Below are 13,428 nucleotides of genomic sequence, written 5' to 3'. Positions count from 1 at the left end.
GTCGGAAAATGTTAAATAGAGTTGGTAAAAGCTTGTAATAGAAAATAGGAAATTAGAGTGGCCAGGTGGACGCGAATAGGAGAAATGACGTCACAAACTGAGCTTAATTGTTCAAATCACACAATATTCACGAGAAAAGATTTTCGTTGAAATGGAAACAAAAATTATTTTCACTTTAAGCACATACTCATTAAGCTGCGAAATTTGAAAGATAAATTCGTAACAATACAGTCGTAAACATGAAGAAACAAAAAGTTGCGTTTCGGACAAACAATTTTTTTTTAGTAAAGCTCCTAATTAAAGCTTCAATTAGCGCTGTTTTTACGATGTTAATATAGAACAACAACAATAGTATAGAACAGTGCGCAACAAATAATAATCACTTGTCACGTTGACATTTCGAAATTTGTTGCTAAGTTAATTATGAAATTAATTGTTTTGAAAGTAAAATCATTACACATCGTTGTATTTGATAAATTAGTATTGTTGGAGAGAAAACACTTTAGTGGATTTATTTTTGAAGGGAAATATTTCAGTTACGAGAATGGTGGATGCGCCGGGCCAACTCTCAGAGCCTGAAATATCTGCAAATAATTTGCATTCTTTAAATGAAACTCCAATTACGGCATCTTCCTCGCCAACTCGCGCCCAATTATCCGCACCGAAATAATTCGTTCCTCTGCGCGAAAGTTTCCAGAGAGCGATGTCCCCGAACTACAAATTGGGGTTACCGGAGGTGAAGGTCTGACCTTGGGCTCTTTGTCGTCTTGTGCTCGTTCCGAATCGATCAGTCGTTTTATTGTTGGCGAAACAACAAACTTTCCGGACGCATCAAACAGGAAAGTATTCGGTTCGGCTGTAATTGCTGGGGAGGTTGTGGGGTCGGAATGGAGATGTTGTTGGAAGGACCGCAGTTAAATCGCCAATAATGGAGACGATTGAAGAGATTCTTGTTTACGAGACGTGTTGACGGACTGTTCGTCGCTGCGTTCAGAGGTGAAGTTGCGTCAAGCAGAAAATGTTTTCACAAATACTGAATAATGAAATTAATCAAATGATTTGAGGATTTTGGGATTTTTCAAAGATCTGCAGTCAAACCGAAGTAATTAAAGTTGCATTGACATAGTTTGCAAAAATGGTAAAGGCGTCAGGATATTTAAAAAACGATGGTAGCTTCCTTAGAGTTTGAACTACTCAAGTCTGAAAAGTGTGTTTTGTAGATTTAAGTTTGGTCAATTGAATGCAGAAAACCGCATAACCCTATCTTTAACCTAGCCTGAAAAATCTGCATTTATGGATTTGGCAAAAATGGTGGAGGCGCCGGGATTTTGTAAAAATAGAAATAATCATAACTTTCCTATGGATTGAGCTAGATCAAAACTGAAAAGTTAGATTTGTGTCTTGTAGTGTAACGAATCGAATGCGACAAACCGATTGGTTCTGGCTCTAATATTAGCGAAGAAAAATAAATTTATGTTTCACAAAAATGGTGGAGGTGCCGGGATATTTTTTAAATTCACAAATAACGTTAGCTTTACCTACGAGTAGATCAAATCTGAACGGCAGTTTCATAAAGTGAATTGTAACTAATTGAATGCCGAGAAAGCCTCTGTCATTGACATTAGCTGAGAAATTTGCATTTCATAAAAATGGTGAAGGTGCCGGGATAGGTTATTTGCCAGAACTCTCTTCCAGCTTGAGCTAAATCAAATCCGAAAATTGTATTTTAAGGACTTAATTCTGACGAATCGAATGGGGAAACAACATCCCCAGCAGATTTACATATTTTGCAAAACTTTTGGGGAAGCGGGATATTCTTTCAATAGAAAAATTGTGGAGGCATCAAAATATGTTTTCAGTAAATTTAAAAATAACCTGCTATGGTTTTAGCTAAATGTAATCTGAAATCGGAGATTTATACACTGAATTATGACAAATGGAAAACCAAGACCCCATGATTACATCATTAATATTAGCTGTTAAATATTCAAAAAAAAATGATGAAACCAATGAAAACGGGAAATTAATATTTTCTCTTATAATCCCATTACTTTGGTGGGATTTGAAATAGATATTATTAAAAACTTGATTCCACAAAGTTGGTTGTGATGAATCGAATCCAAAAAAGCTAATGACCCTATCTCTGACACCTGTTGAATAAATTAAATTTATATCGCTTTCGAGAATGGTGGAGGCGCCGGGAAATTGTGTCAACAAAAACTAGAATATCTCCTTTACCACTTGATTTAGATCCAACTAAAAAACTGCATTTTGTAGATATAATTGTGGTGAATCGAAATCAAGTAACTGCGTGATGCTATCTGTAACATTATCTGAGGAATTCACATTTACATATTACTTTCACAAAAATAGAACAGGTGCCGGGATCTTTTTAACCAACTCTCTTTTACAGTGTGAATTAACTCAAATCTGACAACTATGTTTTACGGAATTAACTATGATGAATGAGAAAAATCGCATAATTCTATCTCTATAATTGTTTAAGAAAAGCAGACTTATAAATTTTGCAAAAATGGAAGGGTTACAATTTTTTTAATAAAAATTACGATATTACCCTTTTGGTTGGAGCTAAATCAAATCTAAAAACTCCGTTTTATTGATTGAATTGTGACGAATGGAATGCAACCAATACAATATCTCAGTTGCCGAAATTAACTGACTGATTTATATATTTCGCAAAAGTGGTAGAGCTGACTTTGCAAACTAACGACGTGAACTGGCAAACAGTATAAAATTAATTGCTTTAAATCATGAAAGAAAACAGTTTGTGTTCTGATCTGGTGAAATGTGGACTTTGCAGGACAAAATATCTTTAACCTGTCGTTATAAAGACAAACAGAAAAGACCAATTTTCTTATTAAACAAAATTGTGTTTGAATGCCCTAGACGGGATTTCTTCCTGATTTTATCGTTCTTGATCATCGAATTTCAATGGTCTTTGTTTACTGAAAATAGTGGGCAAAGATGGTAATTGAATCACTAGTGAGGAAAAAATATTTTCTCACTAGTGAGCAAAGTGAATGTTTTGCGAGTTTATCGATAGAAGGAGGTGCCAAATATGTTGTACTGAAAGTTTTTTTAAATCTGTTTTTAAAATACTTTCTGAATATTAATAACAAATAGTGAAAGCGATGATTTAAATACACTTACTGCAATTTACTCAAAATTCAAAAAGTGACAAAAAAATCCTGGCCGAAATTTCAATTCCGCGACTCTATTTTATGATCATGGAAAAAATTAGATTCAACACGCATGAGCAAACGTGCATTCATTCACTCGTACGGTTGGGGTACTCGCCTTGGGCTCAGAGGCCCAACTTCCCTACTCGTGATTAAATGCACTACTTTACTCACTTGTATTGAAAATATTTATAGTACAGTGTAATATTTAATAATTAATACATAGGTCCTAACGTGACAATGTTCTTGCAAAATGAAGCACTAATAAATTATAAGAAGAGTAATTATTATAGTGTTAAATTAGATACGTTGACGAAATATTGTTTCAGTTTCGCGATATATCAAGGTAAAAGTAAAAAATTCTAAAAATAAGAAAATGTCACAAGAACCAAATGTTATTGAAGAGCAGCTTACCTTCGCACTAAAAGTAAACTCTTGCAACTAAAATGTGGAATTCTTAGTCAATAGTACACATTACACTCAATATTTAGTATATTGAACAGCCGAATAAATAATAATAAAAAAAATTCCAAAGTAAAGGCACAGAAGTCAATCACTCAAACAGTTTCACAACTAAATAATATCTCTCCTCACGTTTTTTATTCAAGGTAATCTAATTAGAACTGTTGACATTTATCATATTTGGGTGTTGACTTATTCGTTAGAGTTATTAAGTGGACCAAAACAAATGTCCAAAATAATAACACTATAATGAGGTCTGTTAACGAAATTTAACACCTACAAAGTCGGTTATTATTAAGAGAATTGGTGTATGCCGAAAAACTGGTAATTGTGGATTGCAAACAGTAATCTAATTTACATTAAACAATTCTCTATTTATTAAACAGTAAAGTTTTATTTAACGTTTCGAAAAAAATATTTTCAATTAAAGTGACAAACTTACAAACAATATAATAGCAGCAGTCGAAATTAATCCGGCCTGAATACTGTGGGAGAACAGAAGAATAAATAGAAGATTTCCACAATGTGTGTAATTTGCGCTTCCACGATGAGATGGCGCTGAGAAGCTTCATTCAGAAAGCTGTTCAATTTAGGAGGTCCCTGTGACTAGTTCTGACAGCGGAGAAACGATGGCGCTGATAACTAATAACTTGTTGCTTGATGCTTATTATGAAATACAATTTCAATAAAAATGCAAATTATCTTCAAATTATAAATTGGAAAACACATTTTGTGTGCTAGTCCGATTTAAACCGTAAAAAAATTAAAACACGATTAATAACTGGACTGCATTTCGTATGAGCTTGACCGAAAACAACTTCAAGTTCAAATCTTCTTTTTGGGACTGCAGATGTAAATAATATTGTTGTTTCACAGCCTCCATTTATTCTTTTTTATAAAACTGGAGTAATCTAGTATTTGTTGCTAATTTTTCGAGTGTTTTTGGTACCCAAATCGGATTGGTTTGCAATTCAATTCACGTGAAAACTATAAATAGACTTTACTACTGTTAGCACTGTTATTATCATATCTGAAGACTTGTCCATTGGAGAGTGACACATAAAGATAATATTTTATGACAAAGTGGACATCAGATAATTTGAAAACATCAGAAAATTCTCTAAACAGGATTCTAAAACGGTACTGTATCGTGTCATTGGTACCATTAAATACAAACCAGAATTTTTCCAAAAATTTTTCCATTAGTGTGTGTTATCGTGGTAAAAAATAAATAGTAAAGAAAATTGAAATAAGTTTGTAAAAAAACTGCATAAAATTAATATATCTAAAAGAAAATACAAACTGACTGCGCCTCTGATACAATTTAGAAAAAAGAAAAAGATTCGTCTAGAGTGTTTAAAAAGAATATCTTGAAACTTAATAGTCTACTGCGTCAAATTAAAGAAGTTTTGAAATAAACTTACATCGCAGAAAAAAATCTTTTTTAGGCACCCTTAATAAAAAAGACAATTTTACGTACTGCCATGCGGACGAGAAGTAACTCTTTTTCGGACACGCTTTTTGGGACGCACCTTTTTTTTTACCATGGACCGTGGCGCAATCTGTTGGTCTGTTTAGTAAGTTAACAACGAAACCGACAAAACCGAGTAAACCGACTGAAAACAAATGAATATTTGACAGTTAAATTTAATCAAAGTACATATTTTATTTGCCCGAAAAAGTGTTGTATCGTTTATTTCTGGTGCTTATTTAGTGCATAATAAGAAAATGAATACGTTCATATTATCGATAGCAACAGCGTGATGAAGAAATGTCTAATACAATAGCCACAGTGATGTCTAATGTCTAATCGCTGCCGGACATCGCAGATGATGATCGCAATAATTTTCCTGTCACCATAAATTATGTAAATAAGTAATTGTATTGCAAATAGTAAATTTATCGTTGGCAAGCTAATAAAAAATACTATAAAAAACTGTTAATATGTATTGATAAATGTATCTATTTGAAAATACTAAATACAAAATAAATTTGTAATTTTTCAAATGGTGTCTTTTGCTTTGTAGTTCGTCCGGTCGCCTAAAAATTTAATGTGCACCTCGGCCAACAAGTGCCTTTTGTCTCGCCTGTTTTCAAGTCTCGGCTGCTCCTCGATTAGAAAACCAAAACTCGGACGAAAAAGATGCACTTTTTGGCCTTGATACACAAATACCTATTTATTTTTATTTCAAGGATTTCGTCTTTGTTATATATGTTTAGGGTCAAAGGGCTCTTAAATGAACGTAAATTATTATCTTCTTGATTTTATTGTCGACATTATGAGTTGGTAAAATTCGGAACTTCCTTATAGCAACGTAATAAATTAGTTCAGTGTTCGTAAAAGAAAAAAATGATCTGAATAGTTTCCAAGGATTCGCTGAACCCAAATGTTTTCCTATAACTCACAAATCTATGTAGTAGAAGCTGCGATGTTCTATTTCAGTGTTTACTTATTTAACGTCCTGATGAAAAAATACAATTGTGATAGAACAAAAAGTAATAAAATAAAAAAGAAAAGAAAAAAAAATAACTGCTTTACAGTTTTATGAATTTTATACGATCGACGATTTTTATTTTGCCCAACAATTTAGTACGTATTAAATTAGCAAATATTTAAATTTCTGATTTAAAACGAAAAATTTGGGAGTGCATCAAATTAAAATTTTTGAAACAAGAATTTTAGGGAATAAAAATGTTTTTTCTGTATTATACTTTACAAAATATCTACATTTCCGCAACTTAATGCACATTTTTAGAAGCTAAAGTGGTTCTATTTTAAATTCAAATAAGTTATGTAACAAAAAATATACAACAAAAATCTTGTCGAGACATTTTGTGTGTATAGTAATTATAACTTGATTAAATAAATTTAACTACATAATTGGCTTTTTCTGGTAGAATGAATGAATAAATCGTCAGGTATAGTCACCTTCATATTTTTTTGAATTTTTAAGGTGGCAACGCCAAAGCATTGAAGAACATCTTCTGGAATTTATGTTAGAAGCTGAAGCCATAGAGGTAAATAGAATCTTTTAAAAACGTTCAATATCACAATGGTGAAGAATTTCTTCTGCCAAGCGAAACCATTGCAAGCTAAGTCTGGTTAAGTCAGGTTAAGTCTATCTCACTTATTGTATTTTTTTTAATATTTAAAATGAAGATATACATATTTTAAAGTCGTAAAGGTCAAGCCTGGTCCAGTCAGGTCAAATCTATCCAGTTTCTTATATTTTTTGAATTCCTTAAAATGATTCAATAACAAAATATAGAAAAAAGTCTTCTGAATTTGATTCACTTGAAATTTAAAATTATCACAGTTTGAATCTGGTCAGGTCAAGTCAGATTTAGTCTAATTTTATGTTTAACACTGAGGCAATAAACAATTTCTTCTGGAATTTTTATTTCTTCCTTTTTTAAATACTGTGCAGTGCCAGATGGACTGGTTGTGGATTTCTTCTGGAATTATAATTTGAAAACATCTGAAGTCTAGTCAGGTCAGGTCAAGTCAACCTCCATATCTTCCAGATCTAGTCCCCAAAGATCGTTTCTTTTCAAAATGAAATCCTACCTACTCTTTCTCCAGTTGGCAAACCAAACTATTTAAGTTTTGTAAGTTTTTGCTCCCACATTAATAACCCAGCCGCGTTTCATTTTTATGTTTATTCTTCAGAGAATTCGTAGACCGAACCACACGATCTGTTCCTTCCTCCACAAATTGAATGAAACCGGTCCTAAAAAATTTCACATGGACAAGTCTCAGATTTATAGACCCGGACCGAGCAAAACTGCTAACAAGCAAACATAACTCATTTTCCGCCAAACTAGCTCCTGTAAAATATTACGAACAGGCTAATCAAACATGTCGGCAAATTAGCATTTGAAATTAGTCGCACCGTTGTTTTGTCCAAAAAAAAAATTACTTTATAATGCACATGCGTCAATGTTGAAATCAAGACGACGCTTCCATCACTTTGATGTTGTCGAGTTCAGTTCATTTCTATTCCCTAGTGCGAGAAAAACCAGAGAGGAGTTCGCGCTTTACTCGACATCGGTAAGTGACAGCTTTATTAACTTCTTTGCACTCTACGCAACTTTGTACCGACCACTAGAAAATAAAAAATTCAAATTAGTAATTTTTTTTGTGAACAAAATCAAAACACATTTCAAAATGTACAAAATTTTATTGCATTCGCTCTATTATATTTAAATATGATTTTTTTTTATTATTAAAAATGTAAAATATTTTAAATAATTGCTTTCGTCCTGGCCCAGAAAAAGTCATTATGCTTTTGGTAAAGGTCCTTCTGCAAATAAATTAGAGTGAAAGTAGTTGGATTTAAACAGTTCAACTGTGCTCTAATGTTGTTCAAGATTTTGCCACTGGACCGAATATCTTCCAAATTAACTTGGATAATAAAAGAACAATAAAAATGTTCTTTAATTGAAAATTCTTCGTAACACTTTGAATAATTGCTTTGCCTCGTTTTCCATCAGAGGAACGAGATAATAGATCTTCATCAGCTCCTTCATAAAGAGACAAAATTGAAACAAGGATTGTCGAGCTGGTGTTAAAATGACAATTGTCTTGTAATGCTGTGCAGAAGCTTGTTATTATGTCGAATATTGTAATGACAGTTGAGCAGGAAATAAACAGCATAATAAAAAGGACATTCATAAATTAAAATAATATGAATTATTTTCGTCACGATATTACAAGAATGCGCAAGATTTAATTATGACTGGAAGTTGTACTTGTTACACAAGGTGATGGCATTAGAGAAATTACTTTTTTGTAAAACTTGTAAACACTTTAGAGTTATTAATAACAATTACGAGTGTTACAAAACGATTGCGTTTAGTAGAAAGTAATATACAAAGTGATTCGAATTTTTTATGATTAAATCTATATTGTTGAAAACACATATGTAATTACTTCACACACTGTATTTATAAAAAAATATACAGATTGATCCAAACATGCTCTAAAAGTATTACTTAATTGTTTGAAATTTTAAAACGATGTACATAATTCCGAAATGAAAATTTTCTTCATTTCAAATTTTAAACCGTCACACGTTGAATCTGGTCAGGTCAGGTCAGGTATATTTATTTTTTTATTATTTCCATTTCTTCATTTTTATTTTTTGAAAAAGCAGTACCAAAACATTGAAAGACTTTCTAGAAGTCAGTTCGATTTGAAACTATAGTCGTGGAAGTGAGATCTGGTCTAGTCAGGTCAGGTTAAGTCTATACATATAGTTTAGTAATTTTTTTTTTTAAATGATGCAAATCCGAAATGAAAAATGTGTTCATTTCAAACTTGGAGCCATCACAGCTTGAGTCCGGTCTGATCAGATCAAATCAGGTCTATTGATTTTTTATTTCATTTTATTTCTTTATTTTTAAGATGCAATAATAAACCATTGAAGGATTTCTTTCAGAATACATTTTAATTAAATAGTAATAGAGCTAAGGACTGATCTGCTCAAGTCAAGACAAATCTATTTAGAACTTTGTTATTGGCTATATTATCTGAAAAAAAAAACGGAACATGAAGCAAAAAAATGTTATTCCTCTGAAGTTTTTACGTAAAATAAAAAAAAAAATGTCCCTCTAGTAAACACAATCTGGAGACATGCTGTATATATATTTTTTACAATTAGAAAATCTAATAAATCTATTGAACATTTCATCTTTCTACATATTTCCAGTTTTTTTCCTTTTTATTATCCCATTTCATTTTCTTTTCATTCGTTTTACAATATATCTTTAGTTTCATGTGATTAAATTTATCTTGAAATACAAATCTTCTAGACCACTTTAAACCCTTAATTCTCTTAATTGTTATTATCCTGTTCGTAAAGCACAAGGATTATAGAATGGTGAGATCGGGGATAAAATTTTAATTGTCCTGTAATATTTTACAGAATAGTATTACTAGATGCAAAAAAATTAATTACTTAATAAATTAAAACGAAATAAACATGTAAACTTTATTACAGAATAAAACTGTTGCATTATTAGCGGTCTAAATAATTTTTATTTGCAAATTAAAAACTCTCCTAAAAATGTAAAACTGAAAATTTATTACAGTCTAATTATTTTAGTTTTCTACGATCGTTCAAAAAGTGAGTGTTCATTGCAATGTTTTTAGTGGAAAAAATGCTTCTTAATTGCACTAGTGCAATAAAGTCTTTATTGCACGCATCTGTCAACAGTCTACGATCGTGCAAAAAGTGAGTGTTTATTGCATTTTTCACACACGACGCACAAGACTGAACTGTTGTTTATCGTTGTTTTTTTCTCGTTTTTTTGTTCAATCGTAGAAAAACTGTTGTATGCAACACGTGCACAAGGTTCTATTGCACTTGAGGTGTTGTCCCACTCGCCTGCGGCTCTTGGGACAGTTTTCACGGCGCGTGCAATAATCATTCACTTTTTGCACTTGTTCCATAATAGTAGTTTATTTGACGAGTTTGTGTGTAAATTGGGCCTTTTTTGGCACTCGTGCCAAAAAAGGCCCAATTTACACACGAACGAGTTGAATACAACGTTTTTTTGTTCGACGAGCCCCTTAAAAGCTCCAAATCGTTTAAAATCTTTAAAATTAGCTTGACGTTTCGTTTTGACAAGTTGTGACATTTATCAAAATCCGTTCACACAGGAGAAAATTCTCAAATTCTGACAGTGTTGAAACAAAAAACAACTATTATTGCATTTTATTTTATACTCCTATATTTTTAATATTTCTAGAAGTTCTTTTCTGCAAAAAAGTAACAAAATTTAAATGAAAATACTAAAAATTCGAAAAATTACAAAAATTATTTCCTTTACAAAAAAAAATGCGCACGAATTAATCTATATAGATTTTCTCTTAATTAAAAGCAATCAAGCTTTAATAAACTTACATTTTCATCTTATTGTTACAACTTTTTTCATGGTATTATATCACATTTTTATTGTCGCATTTTATTTTTTCTCCAATTTGTTTAATATTTTTTTAAATGTATTATTGGCTTTATAAGCAGCTGCACCTTTCATAATTTCAATGGTTTTACACTACACAATACACATATAACAATTTTATTTAAATGAAAATTCCTCCATGTCATTTGAAACAATTAATTTCATTAAACCGACGAGATAAAGGACATTGTGATTATCCCGCGCGCAAAGCAACTTCCTGCAGTAAAATGAGACTGGAAATTGTCCTGTAACGTTTCACAGAATATTGCTAAAACACGAGTAGCTAAAAACAAGAAATAAACGTGCCAAGAGAAAGGACAATCTTCAATAAATACACATTTAACATTAATAGTCCAGTTAATTTAAAATTTTGCTTGCATCAAAGTTCTAACAGTAATTTTTAACAGAGAAAATCTGGAAAAACAATTTATTAAGGCTGTTGAATTACGTTTTGGAACTTTGGTTTGTCTACAAAAAGTCGCATGTAGCCGTTTTGTAGTTATTACAGTTCAGATGTTAGAAATGTTCAAAAACGCGTCGCGAAATACTCCCATTTCGCGTGACTTGAGGAATCGTAAATCTATATCTCAGGCGAAATTGAATATTTCGCGATACGCTTTTGAATATCTCTCATACCTGCACTATCGAGTGTCTAAATAAATTTCTGGTCAAGAACCCTTCGACAAAAATGTGTTTTTTGTCACGTATGTCGTAACTTACGATGTCAAGTGTCCAGTTTAACCTTAAGTAATATGTCTACATCAGTGTCATTTTCAGGAAGTGTGAAATTGTTTCGGTAGGCTAGAATTCGGAGTATAACAAGAAAAAAGGTAGAAGAAGGAAACTATGTAGTTGAGAAAATTATGGAGAATGAACCAAAAATTTCTCTGTATCATTTAACTCAAGAAGTGAATTTTTCTGTGGAAACGTATCACACAATATCAAAAGAATTATATTTGTATCTTTATCGCACTAGTTCTGTTGTGGAACTGTTACCTGGTGATCCAGCAAAAAGGCTTCAGTTTTGGTTTTCAAACACACTGCACTGCATGATTTCAAACACTGCATAATAACGATGCAACTGTTTTACTGATGAAGCTTGGTTTTATACGACAAGATAGATTTAGATTAATTCAAAAAACATATGAAACATGAGAAGCTTGCTGTGTGGTAGCAGACTAATGGGACCAATTTTCTTTGATTCTAAGGAAATAATTCACGTCATTGCAAGAAAACGAAATTAAGATGGCTATAATTTTAAATATACAGGGTGTACCTGAAATACGTGTGTTTTAGTCAGCGGAAGAACTCCCCAATTTATGAAACTTTTCTCTATAACGTTTTGCAAAATTCGCAAAAGTTTTCCAAACGAATCGTTTTGTGTGAAACTAGTCTCTATTTTTTTATAACCATGAGAATTTAATTTTAATTATTTAATTGTTTTCAATAACGATGTCAAGGCTCCGTTTCCGTCACAACAAAAAAGTTTCGCCCTTACCCATTGGCAGGTATACATTTTGATGGCTAATTTATTCCAAATTTTAAATCAATTTGTAACGCTTTTTCGTAAAAAAAATCAGATAGTAAAAACGTTTCATTTAACAAGCTCTGTCACTTGTTAAAATTAATACACGCATTTTAAATACACCCTGTATATATTTGGTGATCCAGCACAAAGGTCTTAGTTTTGTGAGTAGTTTTTAAACACGCTGCGTAATGATGATCCAACCTTAAATAAAACTTTTTTACTGACGAAGCTTGGTTTTATAAGACAGGATATGTGAATTTACATCACATACGAAACATAAAAATCTTGTTGTGTGGTAGCCATTAGTGGTAGGAGACTAAAAGCAGCATTTTTTTAAAGTAATAATACATGTCGTTGCCAGAATATGGCAATAATTTTCAGCAAGATGGAGCAACACCTTGTTGTACTCGAGACACTTTAGATGTACTCAAACAATTTTTTGATAATCATCACATCAGCCGAAATTCAGGGTTTGTCACTTGGCTAAAATATATGACATTATAAAACACCAACGTCCTCGATTCGCATTTTTTTCCACAGGGCTCTTGATCAATTTTGTTTTTAGATACCAGTTACAATAGCTACAACAGCTACAGCTTCGCTGATTGTTCAAAGAAATATTTTGCTCTACAATAAGAATCTTTGCAGATTGTTGGAATCTAAAATCCATAATTGTTTTTTCTAATCATTTTTTACGCTCCCAGATTCTTTCAACATTCACTCCCAAACCTTTCACTTCGTTATCGGAACTGTCGTAACAGAAAGAAAGTAAATAAGTCCATAAAACTGAAATCGTCCGGACCTTCCCCACAAAATCTTGAAAATAGACGCTCATTAATTCAATTACGGCTGAGACTCGTCTCGGTAGTAACATTGACCTTTCTTCGACATTTCACGGCACCATCCAAGGTCAACGTGGTACCACAAATTTTCGACGAAACAATCTCGAATTCTCGCTCCATATTTTATTAAAACGCAATTCTCGCTTTCACTGCATAATATTTCAGATTTCGCTGAAATGAGATTAGTTTATTTGGCCCGAAAAGACGAACGTTCGCTCCGGGGCCATTCCGGTGGATTTAACCGGAAGTTAATGAGCCATTCCTGTCGAATTTTTCATGTCTATACGGCTGAAAACTAAATCTTTTAAATTATTTCGCAGATACCGTCACCACACCCTAACGGCGAAAATCGCGAAAATTAAACCAAAGAAAATTTATTTCATTTTCCCCTAGACCAGACACTAATTATATTTTCTGGCGGAAAGGGCGC

The 13,428-nt window shown here is 32.2% G+C and overlaps 1 protein-coding gene across 1 annotated transcript in view; it reads left to right on the top strand.

Moving 5' to 3' along the window:
• The first annotated feature begins 7,587 nt into the window (after positions 1 to 7,587).
• The window catches only part of LOC138136691 (pyrokinin-1 receptor-like), a 50,640-nt gene continuing 44,799 nt past the window's right edge, over positions 7,588 to 13,428 (top strand). The window contains exon 1 of the mRNA XM_069055970.1: positions 7,588 to 7,713. Coding sequence (XP_068912071.1) covers positions 7,603 to 7,713 — 111 coding nt within the window. The 5' untranslated portion in view covers positions 7,588 to 7,602. The remainder of the gene's footprint in view (positions 7,714 to 13,428) is intronic.

This window comes from Tenebrio molitor, chromosome 8 (genome assembly GCF_963966145.1).
Source record: "Tenebrio molitor chromosome 8, icTenMoli1.1, whole genome shotgun sequence".
Lineage (NCBI taxonomy): Eukaryota > Metazoa > Arthropoda > Insecta > Coleoptera > Tenebrionidae > Tenebrio > Tenebrio molitor.
Note: the sequence above shows the minus strand (reverse complement) of the source record. Positions and strands in the feature narration are given on the sequence as shown.